The sequence below is a fragment of the Haemaphysalis longicornis genome, unplaced genomic scaffold (genome assembly GCF_048455015.1).
Source record: "Haemaphysalis longicornis isolate Haplotype H1 unplaced genomic scaffold, Haemaphysalis longicornis Haplotype H1 scaffold_3, whole genome shotgun sequence".
NCBI classification, from domain to species: domain Eukaryota; kingdom Metazoa; phylum Arthropoda; class Arachnida; order Ixodida; family Ixodidae; genus Haemaphysalis; species Haemaphysalis longicornis.
In genome coordinates, this window is record NW_027526335.1 from 59018971 (window position 1) to 59036600 (window position 17630).

Sequence of the window (17630 nt, forward strand, 5' to 3'; positions counted from 1 at the left end):
TTTTCAGAAAGCAAGAAAACTACAAGAAGCGTAGGAACAGCATTCACGCATTCACAAAGTTGATTTGGCAACCATGAGTCGCTGTGCACTACAAAATGCGTCAATTATTTTTGTTTGAGCCCTTGCAACTGCATCTTCACGGAGGCTAGAGGCCTCAACTTTGCGAGTGCTTACGAGCCACCGAATTTAGAAGACGGCAATGTGGTAATGAAGGACGAATAGCTCAACGATGGCACGAACGAGGCGACGGGAGGTGAGCCCTGTAGCCTCGGCATCTAGAATCGAGACCGAACGACTGGAACAAGAACTACGATGTTGCATTCGTTGCGCTAACACGGCTAACCACTTACGAGACGAGGCTTACGAGGCCAACAAGGCTAAAAAAGCATGGAGGGAGAAAAAAAAAACAAGAACGAAACAGCCGGAACCGTAAAGAGCGGATTCTCATGCCAGTGGATTTCACAAGTTCCATTTCTGGTTCCGTTTACACGGTGATGCGGAAATTTTAGTTCCGATTACCGAGAGTTCTTTACGTTATCTGAATACAAAATCAACCAAATTCCCGGCAACTGTTCTGTTTACGCGGCAATTCCGTTTAAGCGATTTCTGTTTATTGAGAGTCTACTGTAGAAGAAAAAAGGAGGGTACTAGCCCTGTCACGTGTCATGAAATGGTGCCTGTCCCATGTCTTTCTTGCCTGTGTTTAGTGCAGTGCTGTCCTTATATGTTAAGGAAGTGTCTACCTCTCACATATAGGCTATGCAAAATATTGCTCTAAAGGACCTCCTGCTTGAGACAAGAAAATAGTAATGGGCCAACTGCCAAATTAGTGCTCATTAAAGCAATCTGACAGGCTAGTTGGTCTTTTAACTTTGACATGACAGGATGGCAAAATATTTGCGCATTTTATCCTGTCATGTCAGATTAGGGATACTTTGCATCAGAGGAAACTAGGCACTTGTTATCGCCATACTGAAAGGAAGCCAATGAAAGCTACTTAGTGAGGCTTGCTATATATACCCTTGTGCTCTGCTCTTGCAGCTGAGACAATTCCCCAAGTGCAACTGGAGATACTGGGACCAGACGGCACGGCGCCCTCTGAGCAGAACGAACTGCAGAAGGAGATGTCACCCACCGAGGTGCCCGAAGAGGAGGAGGACGACGTCAAGGATGCCTGGGACGCAACTTCCTCCTCCGAAGAGGAGGAGGAGGACGAGGAAGAGGTTTCAGAGGCCAAGATGAAGGCCGATGCCAAGCCTGAGACCAAAACCGCGGCCCCCAAAAAGCCAGCGCCGGCCAAAAAGGCCGAGACAGCCAAGAAGCGGCAGGAGTCGTCCTCATCCGAGTCGGAGGATGAGGACTCTGAATCTGACGACTCCTCGGAGGAGTCCAGCAGTGACAGCGAGGACGACAAGTCTCACTCAAAGGAGAAGGTCATGGCAAGGCTACAGGTAAGGGGGCATGGATGGGCATATGCTATTGGCAGGTTGGAGCTGGTCACGGTCTAAGGGGGGGGGGGGATGATTATAGGAAAACCATTTCGCTTAGTATTATAGAATGAAGAGTGAAATTTCAGCAGCTCATAGAGTTGAATCTTTTCTTTGCAGATCTTTTTTTATTTTTGTAATATTTTCCCTGGGTATTTGTGTACAAGCCATACAAATGGAAAAAGGTATACTGCTTGCACTAGTCTTGAGAAAGATATCCAGATAAACACGGTGTACTAAAAATCTATATTACTCCTTACAGATGGGAGTGGGGATATAAGAATAAAAATTGGCACTATTGTACCTACATAGCACTTCCACAAAAATATTTAAGTCTCGACATCCAGTTTTTAAACACTGATGAATTCATTTTGATGATAAATGCTTTTTGAAATGTGTACAATAAAGTTTGCCACTGAATCAGAACAGCAGTGAGCTATTTTATGAGCTGTTTCATAAGCCATTTCATGAGATATTTTGCACACTTTCATGCATCCTCTCTGTGTGCATGCATGCATCCTCATGCATGCACTCTACGCATGCATGCATGTGTCCACATGCAAATTTGGGTGAAATGGGGTTATATTAAGTGGGCAAATATTTGTGCACAGACTGGTTAAACGGGCTAGAAAATTAAGTCAACAGAAATCCATTTGAAGGTTTGATGTAGGACATCTGCCCACAGGAGTGTTTGACAAATTTTACTTTTTCATGCAGCGACAAAGGGAAGAAGCTGAAAAGAAGCGTTCTGTGGACAATCTCCGGTCACCAGTCATTTGTGTCCTCGGACACGTCGACACTGGCAAAACAAAAATTCTTGACACGGTACGTTTCTCTTTCTATGTGCAGTCGGGAGCAACTTGCTTTTGTGTTATCTGTGTACGCAAGAATTCAAAATACAGCTCCGAGGATAACTTAGATTTCTTTACCAATGAGATGAAGAATACTACCCTTGTTCCTGGCTCATTCAAAACGCTTGGCCTTTGATATGTACGTGACAAGGGAAGACGCTAAAATTTGCTAAAAAATTGTGGAGACGCTTTCTTTTCTTCACAATCATATATGGGAAACGTAGCATCATAAAGGGAGCATGCCGAGAAGGAGCCGTAGTCTTGTTATTACTGATTGCCTGCTAATACCACTTGCTTGTAGTTGGAAGGCAAGTACTCCAGTACGGTCAACTGGAAGGCTGCCACTTACTGACTGGAGTTCTGTTCATATTGGGGCTGCGTCAGTGTTTGGTAGTTAGAATAGCTCATGATTCGTGTTTTTGTTTGATTAGGTTCACAGTGAATTTTACTCTTTAAGGTGCTAATGTCAGCTCTTGTGCCATCCAGTGATTTCGATTTATTTTCCAGATTCGACATACTCACGTGCAAGACAGTGAAGCTGGCGGCATCACTCAGCAGATAGGTGCAACAATGGTGCCTCTCGACGCAATCAAGGAACAGTGCAAGATGGCGAAAGAGGTAACCACCGGGCGCTTTACTCCCAAAAATGCCTTCCCGGCTTACCGCGGCAACATGGCTACCTGCCACTTGGTTTATTAGTAGTTGGGCTTTGCTGATGGCCAGCCTGCTTTTTCTTTATGCTGGGTGTTGCCAAAGCTCTTCATAATGCACTCACATCACTTGTTCAAGAGTTTCAAAGAGGCGTGCTCTTCTTTTTCCCCCAGTTTGCCAACAAACCGCTCAAGATTCCTGGCCTTCTCATCATTGACACTCCTGGTCACGAATCTTTCAGGTGAGGCTCGTGTCGCAACGAATTAGAGCTCGCTTTGCACTTTTAACGTGACCAAGAGAAAAGCAGACCAGTGCTCATTCTACAGTTACTAAGCCTTCTTAGCTATGTTGTGTCAGCGAGTGCCCCACAATCAATCGCCCTTTGCGACATGTATTAGGATGTAGTCGTCAGAAAAATTTGTAACTGCCTGTGTATGCTTTTGATAACCAAAATTCACTTAAAAACCACAAACAACTTGATCTCGTAAGTAGTTAATATAATAGGTCGTATCTTAATCGTAAACATGCATCGTAAACGTGACCACCGTTTCCTAATCATTGCTACAATATAAGATGTATACACGTTATTGTGATCTGTAGCTGTTATACATTAAGGTAGCAGCTTCAGTTTTTCTTCAATAAACGTCTTAACCAGGCGGAAAAGGTAGCACCAAGAACACCTTCTTGATGCACCGTAGAATGCTGAGGTGTTTATCTTGCTCTCTTGTTTTGATAAAGCATTCATGGATGGTAAAGGGAAGGAATTCACAAGATGGCAGCACCATTCCGTAGAGCGGGAGATGCGAATGCTGGCTGAGCGGTTCAAGTGGGGATGACGACGATTGTAACTCTCAAAATTGCTCTTGAAAGTCGTGTGCACAATTGTACACGCAGTGTCACAAAGGGATAAATGGGGGAAAGCTTGTGGGTACGTGTTGACTGAACAGTGATGTGTTTACTTATACCTGCCATATATATCACATTGTCAACTTTCCACGAGTGAGCAGTGTGGTGCTCGGGCTCCTGAATTTTTCTGCTTGCGAGTGTCGGGGATTGATTGATTGTGTTCCTGCAGCAACCTCCGGTCACGGGGCTCCTCGCTGTGCGACATGGCCATCCTGGTGGTGGACCTGATGCACGGGCTGGAGCCGCAGACCATAGAGTCTCTAAACATGCTGCGCTCACGCAAGACCCCCTTTGTGGTGGCCCTGAACAAGGTGGACCGGCTGTACGACTGGAAGGGCAACCGAAACAAGGACATCACCGACGTGCTCAAGGCCCAGTCGCGCAACACTCGCCTCGAGTTCGAGGAGCGCACCCGCGAGGTCGTCCTCCAGTTTGCCGAGCAGGTGAGCACCTGGGGGTGTTACAGTAGGACCAGCTGGTTGCCGTGTTTCGCGACGGTCAGCATCACATGTTCATCCACCAAGCATCTGGCTTATCCCTTCCTCCAATTACCGTATTTACTCGCATAATCCTCGCACTTTTTTTTCGGAAAAGTCAATGCGAAGATAGGGGTGCGAGAATTATGCGGGGGGGGAAAATCGGTGCACAGTGTTGCCAATTTGCCTTCTGCCAGTCCCGCTAAATGTAGCGGTCGTTTTTTGTATATGTAAGCTGAGTGTTGCCAACAGCAGCTATTTCTTTTTATTTTATTATTTACAACGTAAACAGTCTCCCGTTGATCAGCGTTCATGAAATTGCCGCCTTTGCTTTCTGGCGCGCGCCCTATCTCGTCAGCGTCACGTGCGTGCCCTACTCCAGTAATGCACGTTGAAGTCGGTGACGCCGAAGTGCCTGCCTGCGGCGCGGCTGCCGTGTTCGATCGCGTACTCTATCGCTTTCAATTTGAAAGCGGCAATGTAGCTGGCGTTCTTCCCTATGGCGAAGCGGCACCAAGCACAAAACAAAGAGATCAAAAAGTTCTCAAAATGGCAGCGAGATATCCACCACTGACGTGAGTGACTCACTGACTGCTGCTGCTCAACGACGGGACCACGAAGGCGACACGACACGACAGCGGGCTGCGCGAACGCAGTCTAGTTGCGCGCACGCGAAACCGGCTCAAGTACAGTGCGAGTAGCGTGTTAGGGCGCCTGTTAGGCAGTAGCCATGCAGGTTGTTGGGGTGCCTGGATGGCCTTGGATACACAGTGCTCTCCGCCGAACGGAGAGGCGGCGGGGGAGGGCGCGCGTTGGAGACGCGTGCACCATGCGGGTTTCACGAGCAGGCAACTTTCGCCGCTGCAAAGTTGGGGGTGCGAGGATTATGCGAGGAACCAAAAAATCCAAGTTTTGGTAGCTCACATTAGGGGTGCGAGGATTACGCGAGTGCGAGGATTACGCGAGTAAATATGGTAGTAGACCTCCCCTGGTATTCTGAATGCCTTCTCCACTCAAGCCTCCAGTCGAGGCGGTCCTTGAAAGTGATTTGCACATGTAAAAGCATTGCGGCATCCGCCACTCAGCCGAGTTGAAGAAACGCATGGAGTGGAGGACGGACCCTGAGTACGGCCCCTCGTCTTCTTCCACATCACAGAAGCTGGGGGATATAGTGTTGCATCTGAACGCTGTGTTAGCAGCACTACGGCACTCAGCTGTGGGACCGAACTCCCCCCCGAGATTTGTCCGAATTCAGGGCTTGTGTTATCATACAGAGAGGCACTGATGGAACTGAGTGAGTGCTTTGGGGCTGACAAGGTAGTCCCTGCCCTCGCCCCTTTCACAGTTCTGCTCTCTTCCTCTCTCTGTCTTTGTCCACTCAGGGCCTGAATGCAGCCCTGTTCCACGAGAACAAGGACCAGCGGACGTTCATCTCACTGGTGCCCACGTCGGCCCTGAGCGGAGACGGCATGGGCAACCTGATCAGCCTCATTGTGGACCTGACGCAGAACATGATGGCCAAGCGCATTGCCTTCTCCGAGGAGCTACAGGCCACCGTGCTGGAGGTGGGTGCACCGTGATGGCGGACCACCTCACTTGTTTGTGTGGTCGTACTGGCAAAAGGCATCCGAGGAAAGCTGAACCCTCTTATTAAAATAAACAGGTGAAGGCCATCCCGGGGCTGGGCACGACCATCGACGTGATCCTGGTGAACGGGACGCTGCGCGAGGGGGACACAATGGTGCTGGCGGGCCACGAGGGGCCCTTCACGACACCCATCCGCTCGCTGCTCATGCCCCAGCCAATGAAGGAGCTACGCGTCAAGAACCCCTACCAGGAGTACAAGGAGGTGCGGGGCGCCCAGGGGGTCAAGATCGCCGCCAAGGACCTGGACAAGGCCATCGCGGGCCTGCAGGTCCTGGTCGCCCACCACCCGGACGAGGTCGAGGTGCTCAAGGTGGGTTCCCGAAGAGCTTTTGAAAGAAACGGCGTTCCGATGCAGCCCTTCCACGGTATTTCGCACACTGATTTTGGTGTCGCAAGTTTTATTGCGAAGTTGTGATAGGCGAGCGAGACAATGGGCAAATCAAATGCCCTGTGGTTTCAGCCAACTGCTGTCTGGCCAAGTACCTGTGACGTCACTAATACAAGTGAATGCAATTGGCTGCTTCCTAGCAATGAAAACAGAATTGTGTGTTTGAATCTTTTGAATATTGAAGTTAGTAATAGGATATTTGATTAGGGTTTGAATCAGCAACACTATTGAAAAATTTTGAATGTTTTCCTAGTGTTTCAAGGTCCAAAAATCCCGGGCCATCTCCACTAACGTGAAACCTGAGGAGGGGTGAAGCATGCAGTATATAAGTGTATTTTTGGCGCCTTGGCGTTTTTGCCAATGGAGAGGAAACTGTTTGGGGGTAGAGGTATGCAGCTTTGCAGTAAAAGTCTCTTGTCTTCGAAGCGCTAAGTGTTCCAGCGTGAGGCGTAAACGAGTGTCCCAGTGTTTCATAAAGTCTTTCTCTCTCTCTCTCTCTTTCTTTTAGTGCGCGTTACGTTCTAGTACGAGGCATAAACGAGTCTCCCGGTGTTTTATTACCATGGCTACATGAGATAACGGTTAGGACCAGAGCTCTTCGATGTCGGCAGTTGCGAAACTCCGCCTCAAAAAACGGCCTGCACCTGAACCCCCCGCCCCCCTGCTTTGAATCGTGTGTATGGTGGCGCCACTGCGGCCACCGCACGCACTATCCAAAAAACAAACTAATTATTCAAACTGACAACTTAGCGTTAAATTTTGTTTTAAAGGTGCATAATTTTTTTATTTTTGTACTTTTATAAGTTATTCTTTGCTTTCCTAACTGTAGTTTTTTGTTGAGATTGTTTCTGCGTCTGCGCAACTGCCTCGACCGATTGGCGCTTGTGTGAACACTCCGGCACAACATAGGTCCTACCTGAAGTACTAAATTTGCAGTTATCGCTCGGCCTACATCACTGTATGCCAAAACTAATCCAGTATCTGATCAAGTAGCTCTAAATCCTTCCGAGCTTGTGTCAAGCCTTCGAAGTGAATTTTTAATATATTTTTTTTTCCGCTGGAAGATCGCAGATGACACACAGCAGACGACACTGCGCAGGCGACAACGCATCTTGTTGAACACACGGGCGCATTTTTTAATACTCTTGGTTCGAATGCACATAAAACACTTGCGTGGTTGAACACCTTGGGCTTCTTCAGCACAAAATGTTTACGTAAGCACCCAAATACCATTTTTCGCCCAGCTCGTCGAGCAGCGAACCACGTTGTATAGTTTATTTTGCCACCAATTGATGGTGCCACTGGGCGAAAAAAATCCAAAACAGTGGACCAATCGTGGGGCCACTCTTTGATGCATGTGACCCGAAGGAAGTTTCACATCTCCTATATCAAGTAACTCTGGTTACGACGACGCCATGAGACGCCAACAGCCCGAGCCCCTATGGGGCTTCACCCCTAGAACATGAATAGACAGTTTACATACTCGGGCGCATGAACTTCCGCCTGGTCAAAAACGCAAAATACTATGCTGAAATCACATGCAAAATGTATCCTTTGCAATGAGTTATAACAGGTTTGACATTATGTGTATTGCATTTTGAGGACTTACAATGCAGCAAAAATGAACCAGCTTCCGTCGGCAGCAGTATAAACAAGCTGTGCACTGCTTGCATGCAGCTGGAGAGTTTTGACGCACCTCTTGTCTCTTTTGCATTAGGCCAACTCCACCCTCATGCTTCTCATTTTGCGTCTTGGTAATTTGATCGCACTTTAAATTCTGTTTGAACTGGAATTTCACTATTCCCACTCCTCTAGTGATAAACAGGCCAGTAATTACTGATATGAAGCATTTGTTTAGTTTAAACAGCTTTGCTGCTGATGGGATGGGTTGGCGCTAATGTATAGTTAATTGAGGTGTGTATGATTCTCTTCATTTCTTTTATCTGCATTGCAGGAAGAAGTAGCCCGGGCACTAAAGGAGGTCATGAGTGGATTCAGGCTCTCCGAACGAGGTGTCTACGTCCAAGCATCCACATTAGGTTCTTTAGAAGCTCTTCTAGAATTTCTTAGGGTTTCAAAAATTTCAGTGAGTACTCTTTCTTCCTTTTCTTCCCTTTCTCTCCGCTTGGTTTTTTGCTTTATGAACTTTTTTTTTGTTTATTCCTCTCTTTGCAGTATTCTGGCATCAGGATAGGTCCTGTTGTCAAGAAAGATGTCATGAAAGCATCCATCATGTTGGAACATGACGCCCAGTAAGTCTCACTTGTCATGTACTAATGAAGACATCTGAAGGTGTCAGTTTTGCATGTGTAAGAGATTCGTTTTGAGCGCTTCATTAGCTGGCATAGGAACCCTCAGAAGGGGATAATACTTTAAAGTTAAAGTACCTATGAATGCTTTTTTTTTTTTACACTGACGACTTAGCCTATAGATATTTCGCGCTTCCAATGCCAGTGCTTGTTATATTTATTTATAATTGTGGGCTTTTCACATTACCGTATTTATTTGATTATGAGGCGGTCACGATTATGAGGTGAGGATGGCTGTTTGGAGAGTAAAAAAGATTGCTATATATATATATATATATATATATATATATATATATATATATATATATATAGTAAAAAGGGGCGCAATAAAAAACATAACAAGTTTACTTCGAAAACATAACTTTACATCGACGTTTCGGACGGGGACCGTCCTTTATCATGTTTTTTATCGCACCCCTTTTTACTATTTAACCTTCAATAGCCTAACCGTTTATTTTCTATATATATATATATATATACTGAGCTTCGAATGTAAGGCGGGGTTCATGCTTTGAGATTATGGATTTAGGAAAACCCTCGCCTTATATTCGAATAAATACGGTAACTTATTGACACCACGTGTGAATGAATATAGTTGCCGTTCTTAGAACGCTACCGTACAAGTCTGCCTAGGCGCCCTCTGCAGTGCCAAAGGCGTTGTGTTTCTTACAAATGGGAGACACCCTCTCGTGCAGGTTCGCTGTGATCCTGGCGTTTGACGTGAAGATTGAGCGTGACGCCCAGGAGCTGGCAGACTCGCTGGGCGTCAAGATCTTCCAGGCGGACATCATCTACCACCTGTTCGACAAGTTCACCGCCTACCGGGAGGAGCTCCGGCAGAAGAAGCGCGAGGAGTTCAAGTCGGTGGCCGTGTTCCCCTGCAAGCTGCGCATCCTGCCCCAGTTTGTGTTCAACTCGCGCGACCCCATCGTGGTCGGGGTCTCCATCGAGGCCGGCGTCGTCAAGGAGGGCACCCCGCTCTGCGTCCCCTCCAAGGAGGTGAGGAGTGGCGCTCGGGGGAGGAGCCATGGCTTTACAATCGTACTGCGCTGCCGAGCTGTTGAAATGATTCTTGGATACATTGTTTTGGGGAACGTCTGTTTTATATTGAGCTGTAGCTTGCCTCGCTTTAGCATTGCTCTAGTCAAACCTGCTCACCCGCCGCCGCGGCTCCGTGGCTAAGGGGTTGTGCTGCTGAGCACGAGGACGCGGGTTCGATTCCCAGCCGCGGCAGCCGCTTTTCTGATGGAGGCAAAAAGCAAAAACGACCGTGTGACCCGCCGCGGTAGCTCAGTGGCTAAGGCGTTCTGCTGCTGAGCACAAGGTCGCGGGTTCGATTCCCGGCCGCGGCGGCCGCTTTTCTGATGGAGGCAAAAAGCAAAAATGCCCGTGTATACGAGATTTCGGCGCACGTTAAAGATCCCCAGGTGGTCAAAATTAATCCGGAGCCCTCCACTATGACGCGCCTCATCGCCTGCGTTGCGTCGGCGCGTTAAACCATACAATCAGTCAAATCAAAAACGACCGTGTGTACAAGATTTCGGTGCACATTGAAGACCCCCAGGTTACAGTGCACTAGAAGATTCAGGTGTGTCGTGCGGGGGAAAAACCAATGGAGAGCATGGGTCCCTTTTGTGGTCAAAAAAATTGTATGGAGGGCAGGCGTTCCCTAGTGAACTCCTGTTGCAGCCAGCGCCACTTATAAGTTTTTAAATCGAACTGAACAGTTATTTGACAGGTTTTATAAAGCTTTATGTCATGAAATAAAGAAATAAGACTATTTAAATAGGGCAATAAATAAGGATTAATTTATCAAACAAAACTTGTACAGACTGGTGAGCAACGGCCGCCAGGGACGCTGCTTACAACAGGAGTTTAAATTTTCATCGCAAAAGGGACACCCCTAATCGGCCCCGAACGACACACCTCTCTCTCTTCTCGTACACAGTACCCAGGTGGTCAAAATTAATCTGGAGCCCTCCACTATGGCGCGCCTCATCACCTGCAGTGCGTCGGCGCATTAAACCCTACAATCAATCAATCAACCTACTCGCAGTTTATTAAATTCTGCTTTGCAGTGTGTCAATGTATCGTCACTGGTGACATCACCATATTCACGTAGAAATGACACTTCCGAGTGCACTTTTCTCGCAGAAAATAATTAAGAGCAAATTTTTCTGCGGCAATAGCTAGTAGCTTCATTTAAGCAGATCTATCGTTTGGGTTGCCTGAAGCAGCAAAAGCATATACAGTCGAACCCTGCTACAACGAACTCCGCTTCAACGGCATTTCAACTTCAGCTAATTATTTCCAATTCCCTGTCAGCTAGCCGTTGAAGTTAATACAACAAAGTCCTCGCCTCAATGAACCATTTGTCTGGCTTGCTTTCGCTTCAACAAAATTTTCACTGACTCGGGCTTGGTTCGGACATTTATTTTACAGTAAAATAAGCATAACGCCAGCTGTACGTTACTTCTTATACATTCAGGGCGCTTAATTTCAAAAGCAAAAGTAATGTCTTTGTGTTTAGTCTTGAACCCATGTCATCCTATCTTAACCTCGAGCGCACGGTCGCGATAAATGCAAGCGCGCTTGGCTTGCGTGCCAAAGTCAGTTGCTGCCATGCCCAGTCATAGCATAAGATTACAGCACCGCTCCTGCCACAAGCAAGAGGGGCACTTCCGATGGCCTAGCAGCTATCTGCAAGTAATCAGCTCAGTAGATATGCCTTGTGGAACAACGATGTGTTTTGCGACTGCATTTCTTGCCCCCCACCCCCGTTCCGTAATGCACTCTTTGCATGCAGGTAAAAAAACGGAGCCATTGGCATGTTTTGTATCTGAATAAACACGGCGTAATTGCGCGTTACTCCTTTTTCTAAACATTGCATTATACGGTCATTGATGCAGGTAATGTATGGGGCTATTGTTTCCTTTGCGTGGTGTGTTGGGGCACATTTTGCCTCAACGAATTTCCGCTTTAACGAAGTTTTTTGCACGTCCCATCAATTTTATTGTAATGGGATTCAACTGTAGGCTGATGTTCGCATGGAAGTACAGTCTAACCCACGTATAACAATATTGAAGTGCCACAAAAAAGTCATGGGCAGAAAAAGTTGGGGCAGAAAAAGTTACTTCTGTAAGCAGTTAGTGATTTTCACCCAATATTTACAAAACGAAAATGTTAACTGCACGGCCGACCACCCAGACTTAGCCACACGGGTGCCAACCGACTCCACAGGGCCCCTAGGAAAGACCACCGTCTTTCACATGGGAGGAAGTCTCCGCATCAAATCCTTGGCTTTTTCTTTCTTTTTTAACGATTGGCAGCTTGCATGTTACTGAAGTGGTGTTGTTTTCTGCCTTTTTTAACATTGGCGATCGGCAGTTGCTTTTACCCCGCTGTAGCTTTATTTTAATCTTGGCAGTGCTCGAGAGGTGCCTCCTGCCTCTCTTATCTCCTGGGACAGCTGGCAGCAGGAGATGAAAGGGGCAGTCAGGAGGTCTTTTTCTTCAGGGATAGCATGGCTACATAAAAGGCACCAACTTTTTCTGAGAGTTGGAAATATGAGATGCCGCAACTTATTTCATGCTTAAAGTCATGCCTGGTTACGCACAATGCCTCCATTATCTCTCATAGATCTCCAAATACTGTATTTTACTTTAGCTCATACTGTCAGGCTCAATTGTTGTAACCAATAATAAGGAAGATGACCATTGTAATAAGCAGTTTATTTTACCATATGACATGTAGCAAAGTTGGTGGCGCTGCAACTGTACATTGTTAGATCCAGTATATTGTTATAACTGGTTGCACTGTAATTGTTTTATAACTACATACAGCTGATCTCGCTTGGCACGCTAAAATCAAGAAAAAAAAAACTTTGATACAACAGGTGTATAGGAGTGTCTTGTGGTTGACTTCATCTGATCGAAACATGTGCTTCAGTTGGCTTCCTACGCTTCTCACCAATTTCAGTATGCTGAAGTTCAGCAGTACTTTTGCTTGTCCAGGAAAGAAAAAATACAGAAAGCTTTTGCTGTTATTTTAAATCTTCCAAAAAGGGGGAATGCAGCGCCTGCGAGAATGAGTGTTCTAGAATATAATTGAGGTCCATGTATCAAAACAGTGCACTTTCTCAATTATATTCTGCACGTGTTTCGTGAAGTACATATTGCACATGTCTACAGTAGGAAATTTCAGCTGCTCCTAGTTCATTGTTGCCCCCCAGCTGACCAAATAGGATTTCCGTAAGGGTGGTGTACCTTGTGAGTAGTTTTCATTATGGAGAACCTGCGAGTGTTCTTGAAGCCTGGGTAGGAGGCAGGTTTTTGTCTAGTGCCTTATCAGCTGGCACTTCCTCTGCTCAGTAATTTTTCAGGGGCTTTCGTGTGTGTGTGTGGCAGCACGTCAGTGCAGCACTTGTAATGCTAGGATGGTGCCAGGCATGGCTGCTGACATCACAGCATCAGTGTGGGTGCCCGCAACAAAGTCACAACGTTGGAGCTGCAGCCCAAATCATTGCAGGAGTGAGCCACTCGATTGCAAAGTGCCGTCAGTAGTACCTCACATGGCCCCGTGTGCTCACAATGTGGAGACGGCTGTTGTTCCAGCGTTTGTGCCTGACAGGGAAGGGGGTGGTGCCGTTTCAGTTCCTAGACATTGGCATAGTGACGACCATTGAGGTGAACCACAAGCAGATCGAGAGCGCCCGCAAGGGCCAGGAGGTGTGCATCAAGATTGAGCCCCTGGGCGGGGAGGCACCCAAGATGTACGGGCGGCACTTCGACCACACCGACTTCCTCGTTAGCAAGGTGAGCCCTTTGGCGGAGGCGCCTCTTTTAAGTGCAGAGCACTTTAGGGGCTCGCCTTGTCGTCGTAGCTCGCTCGCTCGCTGGACCCAAGTAGAGCCCCACAGCGCTCTGCCATCGTGGCGTAACCCAGAGGCTTCGAAAGCCAAGCAGTTAATATAGTCTTAAGTGTTCGAAACTCGTGAACCGCTGGCGCTTGTCATACATCTCCCTGTTGTTTAGCGCAAAGGAAGCTGCAGGTACATTTGAGGCAAAATATATGTAGTTAACTTGCAGCGCCTGCTTTCATTTAGTTAGGGCTACGTCATAATTTGCCTCTGATAGGTCAAGCCCTGCTATGGCCGCCGCTGCCTTTGCTGTCATGTAGCTGTTCAGATATTTAAACTTGTCAATTTTTGACAAAGTGTGGTTGCTGTGGATAGTAGAGTTGAATTGGCTCCAAAATCCCTGCCACTTTCTCAGTTCTCCTCCAAATTTGGGAATGCTCGTTGGGTTGTTTTTTATGATAGTAAGTGAAAAAAAGCGGCAGTGCAACGCCGGCGTGTGCGGGAGGAAAAGCTAGCACAAAAAGAACAGAATGCCCGCTGGCGCAGTTTCAGGCAGGGGGCGCGCGAGCGCTGCGAAGGCGGGAAATTTGAAATGCGTTGGGTGGTGAGCAGTGAGCAGATAACGACACTACAGCCCATTATGGCGAATCACTGCTCTGCACTTCTGGTAGCTTTCACGTTGAGTGGAACGACTAATTTTTTGAGGCAGCAAACATTCTTGTGCATGTGTGTGCATTGATGAAGGGAGAAGTAGGGAAAGAGGGGCTCCAGCATTGTACGTGCTGTGTCCACCTGTGCTGACCTCGCCCCCTTGCTACTGCATCTGCGCAGATATCGCGGGCATCCATAGACGCCTGCAAGGAGCACTTCCGGGACGACCTCATCAAAACGGACTGGCAGCTCATGGTGGAGCTGAAGAAGCTGTTCCAGATACTATGATCGTTGTGGCGGCTCCCAGCGCGCACCGGGGACGTCGGCTGTCCCACGTGCTCAAGGCGACAGGCGTGGTGGTGTTGTGTGAAAGACGTGGAGGGGGAGGACAGCTTGCCACTGTTCGCTGTGTGTGGAAGATGGGACTGTGATTCCTCAAAAGTGGCCAAAGGGACCGTTCTTTGTTCAAGGCCTGCATCGTGCCACGACCATGTAGCTAGTACAGCCGAACCCAGAGGACGCTCCTTTTATTACTCTCTCTTTACTTCTCTTTTTTTTTTTCTTTCTTTTGCTCTGCGCTCTGAAACAGTGCTGTGTGTTGAGCTGCAGGTGGTGTGAAAGTTTTTGTGGTGAGAGAAGAGTGTCTTGAGTGTAGGTTGACGATGCAAGCACATGTTCACAGCACAAGCCATGGCACGTTGAAAGCAATTGTTCTTAAAAAGCGAAGCACTTGTTCTGCGATGGCTCTAAAGTAGTAATGTACCTCAGGAGACCCATGTTGGCATAAGAGAAAAGGCGAGATAGAAAAGAGGCAAGGTGCGGCGTATTTACAGAAACGTTGAGAATTTTTTGGGGTGACATGGTTTTTATAAAACAGGTCTGATGCGGGAGCCTGACGAATAGTTTTTTGGTGGTAGCCTTGATACTTATTGGGCTTGTTTTATAAGGCCTGGTGGATGAAATATGGGAAAGGCTCTCCGTTGCATAAAAGTAATTTGTTTTTGCCACTTTATGTGCTACTGTAGCACAATAATTTTTTGTTTTGTTTTCACCTTGCATGCTGTTACAGCTCTTTGATGATTGTTGAATTTCACAAATTTGTGCTGCAACAAATTTTTTTTTTACATGATTAGCCTACATGCCAGCATTATTTGTAGTTTTTATATACTTTTTTTTTTGTATGCATGGACCTAGATGCCGATTTTTTCTCCAGTGCTTTCTTTTACTGCAGAAGACACTCTTGCATCATGCCGTCATTGGCTTACAGTGATGGTCCACTCCTCTGGTTGCAAAGGCGGAAAAATCAATTCTGAAAAGTGGTCGTGCTCCAGATTGTTAAGATGCAACCAGAAAGTGTCTAGACATTTGCCCAAATGCTGGAGTGTTGAATTGGACTTTGGTTGTCAACTCACTGCGAGAGTCTTACGTTCTGTTTACGTGAGAACATTCTTATACAGAACCTATGCACATTTATTGTTAGTTTTGCATGGATTTCATCTGTCTGGAAGGTGCGCGGTATGCTTCAAGCATTCTTAATAACCGCACAATGTCAGCGAAGATTGAATTGATATAGCTTTATTTATATAAAATTGTAAATTTATGGGCTGATTTTTAGTTGTGCTGTACAGATGATGGTACAGTGGTGGAAGTAGCAAAAAAAAACAAGGCAGCAGAACTTTTGTGCCAGTTCTAGCATGTAAAATGAGAAATGAAGGGAGGGCTCTATTGCTTTGCGTTATGTGATTTGTGGCTGCTGTGAATAAATTGTCTCAACTTTTTAAAGTGCACTTTGGCATTGTGGAACTTTACTGTGGTTGCACTTTCATTTCAGTGAAAAAAAAAAGTGTTGGAATTAAGAATTTAAGATTAAATTATTTGGCTATAATAACTCTTTTGTTACCAACCACGCCTATTCAAAATCATCCAATTTGAACGATACCTTGGGAGAGCCCTTTTACGTAATATTCCAGTGGTTTCTGGAACAATTAAAGCTATTTGGGGGTTAGCTCAGAAAATGCCCTTTGGAAATCCATTTTGTTTTTATTTTTGCAACAAAAACACGGTTTTTGACACGCATTTGCATCACCTGGGTGTGGAAGAGGGGCGCAGTCATCGCGCTTAACTACTACCAAACAAGAAGGCGTGCCGCTTGTAATTACACTGCATCAGCGTTTGGTTTTTGTTATCGGCACGAATGGTGAATCAGAAGATGATTTTCAATCACCAGGTTTGCACTCTTGACAGTAATAATCCCTGCAATCGGCTGAAAATATCAAGCAGTGCCTGTTCGCAAAGTTATTTTATAATTTTAGGCTGTTTTATTGCCTTTGCGTCCGTTGTTCTAAGCCATGTCGTAGTTCTACTTGCCACAGGACCATTTGCAAACAGTTTACAACAGTTTTGGTTTCATTTCTGACTCGCAAAATTTATTTGGCACTACTACGCATTTACCCAACTTCAAGCCTACCTTCTGCGGCATCTTCAGCGTCCGCTACTGATCCTCGAAAAAGCATGCCGCTCATGATTTCATCCCACCGTAACCTGATTTCTGCGATAAAAACTTGCCATGCAAGTCATAATATAACACCCAGTTGACAGATATCAGTTCCGACAAGGAACTGATACGAGGGTATTTCCGGAGGTCTGGTGTTGCTCCTTAATAAAACTGTCTATTTGGACGGAGTCTCCAAAAAGTTTTTGTACTGTTTCTTTTCGAAAATTTTTTGGTGGCGCTGCAATGCAGGTGGCTCATAGTGCTGAACCCTTTTTCATCGTGAAACAGCTACGCGGTAAAAGCTTGCAGGCTATGATTCTAGCACATTGCACCTCATTCCTGCAAGCGGGGCTACTATAGCGAATCAGAAGATCATAATAAACTGCAAGTTTTTGTTTTGAGAGATAACCGACAGTGAAAGTCAACAAGCATCAACCACCGAGTTTCATTTTCAACTCCACACAGATTTTTCCACATCGCGTGCTTGTCCCAGATACTGTGCTGGTCGTAATTGCAAAGTCAGCCATTGTCAAGATGTTTTTACGTCACGTGGGGACAAATTTTTGCCTCTGATAATGTCAAACCGCCAGATTTTTTCCAGGGAACCACCAATAATTGTGCATTTTGAAATGGAGGTTCGGCTTCACTGCATGGCACGGGCACCATGCGTGCTAATATTTTTTTTAGCTCACGCCCTCAAGACCAGCAACGACCGGTGGACAGGGCGCGCCTGGCAGCCAAGGACCAAGGCTTCCTGGACTAAGGAGGCCTCCCCCAACGGAACTCATACAGTTGGATAAATGTTTATTCCTCCTCCTCCTTGCATCTGAAAAACTGTTCCGCGCGAGTCCACATTTTTTCCAGGACATGTTTTTGAAATGTTTCCCTACAAGATTTATTTTTAAAATTTTT

At 46.4% G+C, this 17630-nt stretch overlaps 1 protein-coding gene across 2 annotated transcripts in view; it reads left to right on the top strand.

The window, feature by feature from the left end:
- The window catches only part of Eif5b (eukaryotic translation initiation factor 5B), a 29799-nt gene extending 13788 nt beyond the window's left edge, over positions 1–16011 (top strand). For both annotated transcript variants that reach the window (XM_077703220.1, XM_077703219.1), the window contains exons 10-21: positions 1042–1451; positions 2205–2312; positions 2846–2956; positions 3163–3230; positions 4065–4338; positions 5754–5936; positions 6035–6328; positions 8361–8492; positions 8582–8658; positions 9411–9714; positions 13368–13529; positions 14405–16011. In XM_077703220.1, coding sequence (XP_077559346.1) covers positions 1042–1451; positions 2205–2312; positions 2846–2956; positions 3163–3230; positions 4065–4338; positions 5754–5936; positions 6035–6328; positions 8361–8492; positions 8582–8658; positions 9411–9714; positions 13368–13529; positions 14405–14512 — 2231 coding nt within the window. In that variant the 3' untranslated portion in view covers positions 14513–16011. The remainder of the gene's footprint in view (positions 1–1041; positions 1452–2204; positions 2313–2845; positions 2957–3162; positions 3231–4064; positions 4339–5753; positions 5937–6034; positions 6329–8360; positions 8493–8581; positions 8659–9410; positions 9715–13367; positions 13530–14404) is intronic.
- The last annotated feature ends 1619 nt before the right edge of the window (positions 16012–17630 follow it).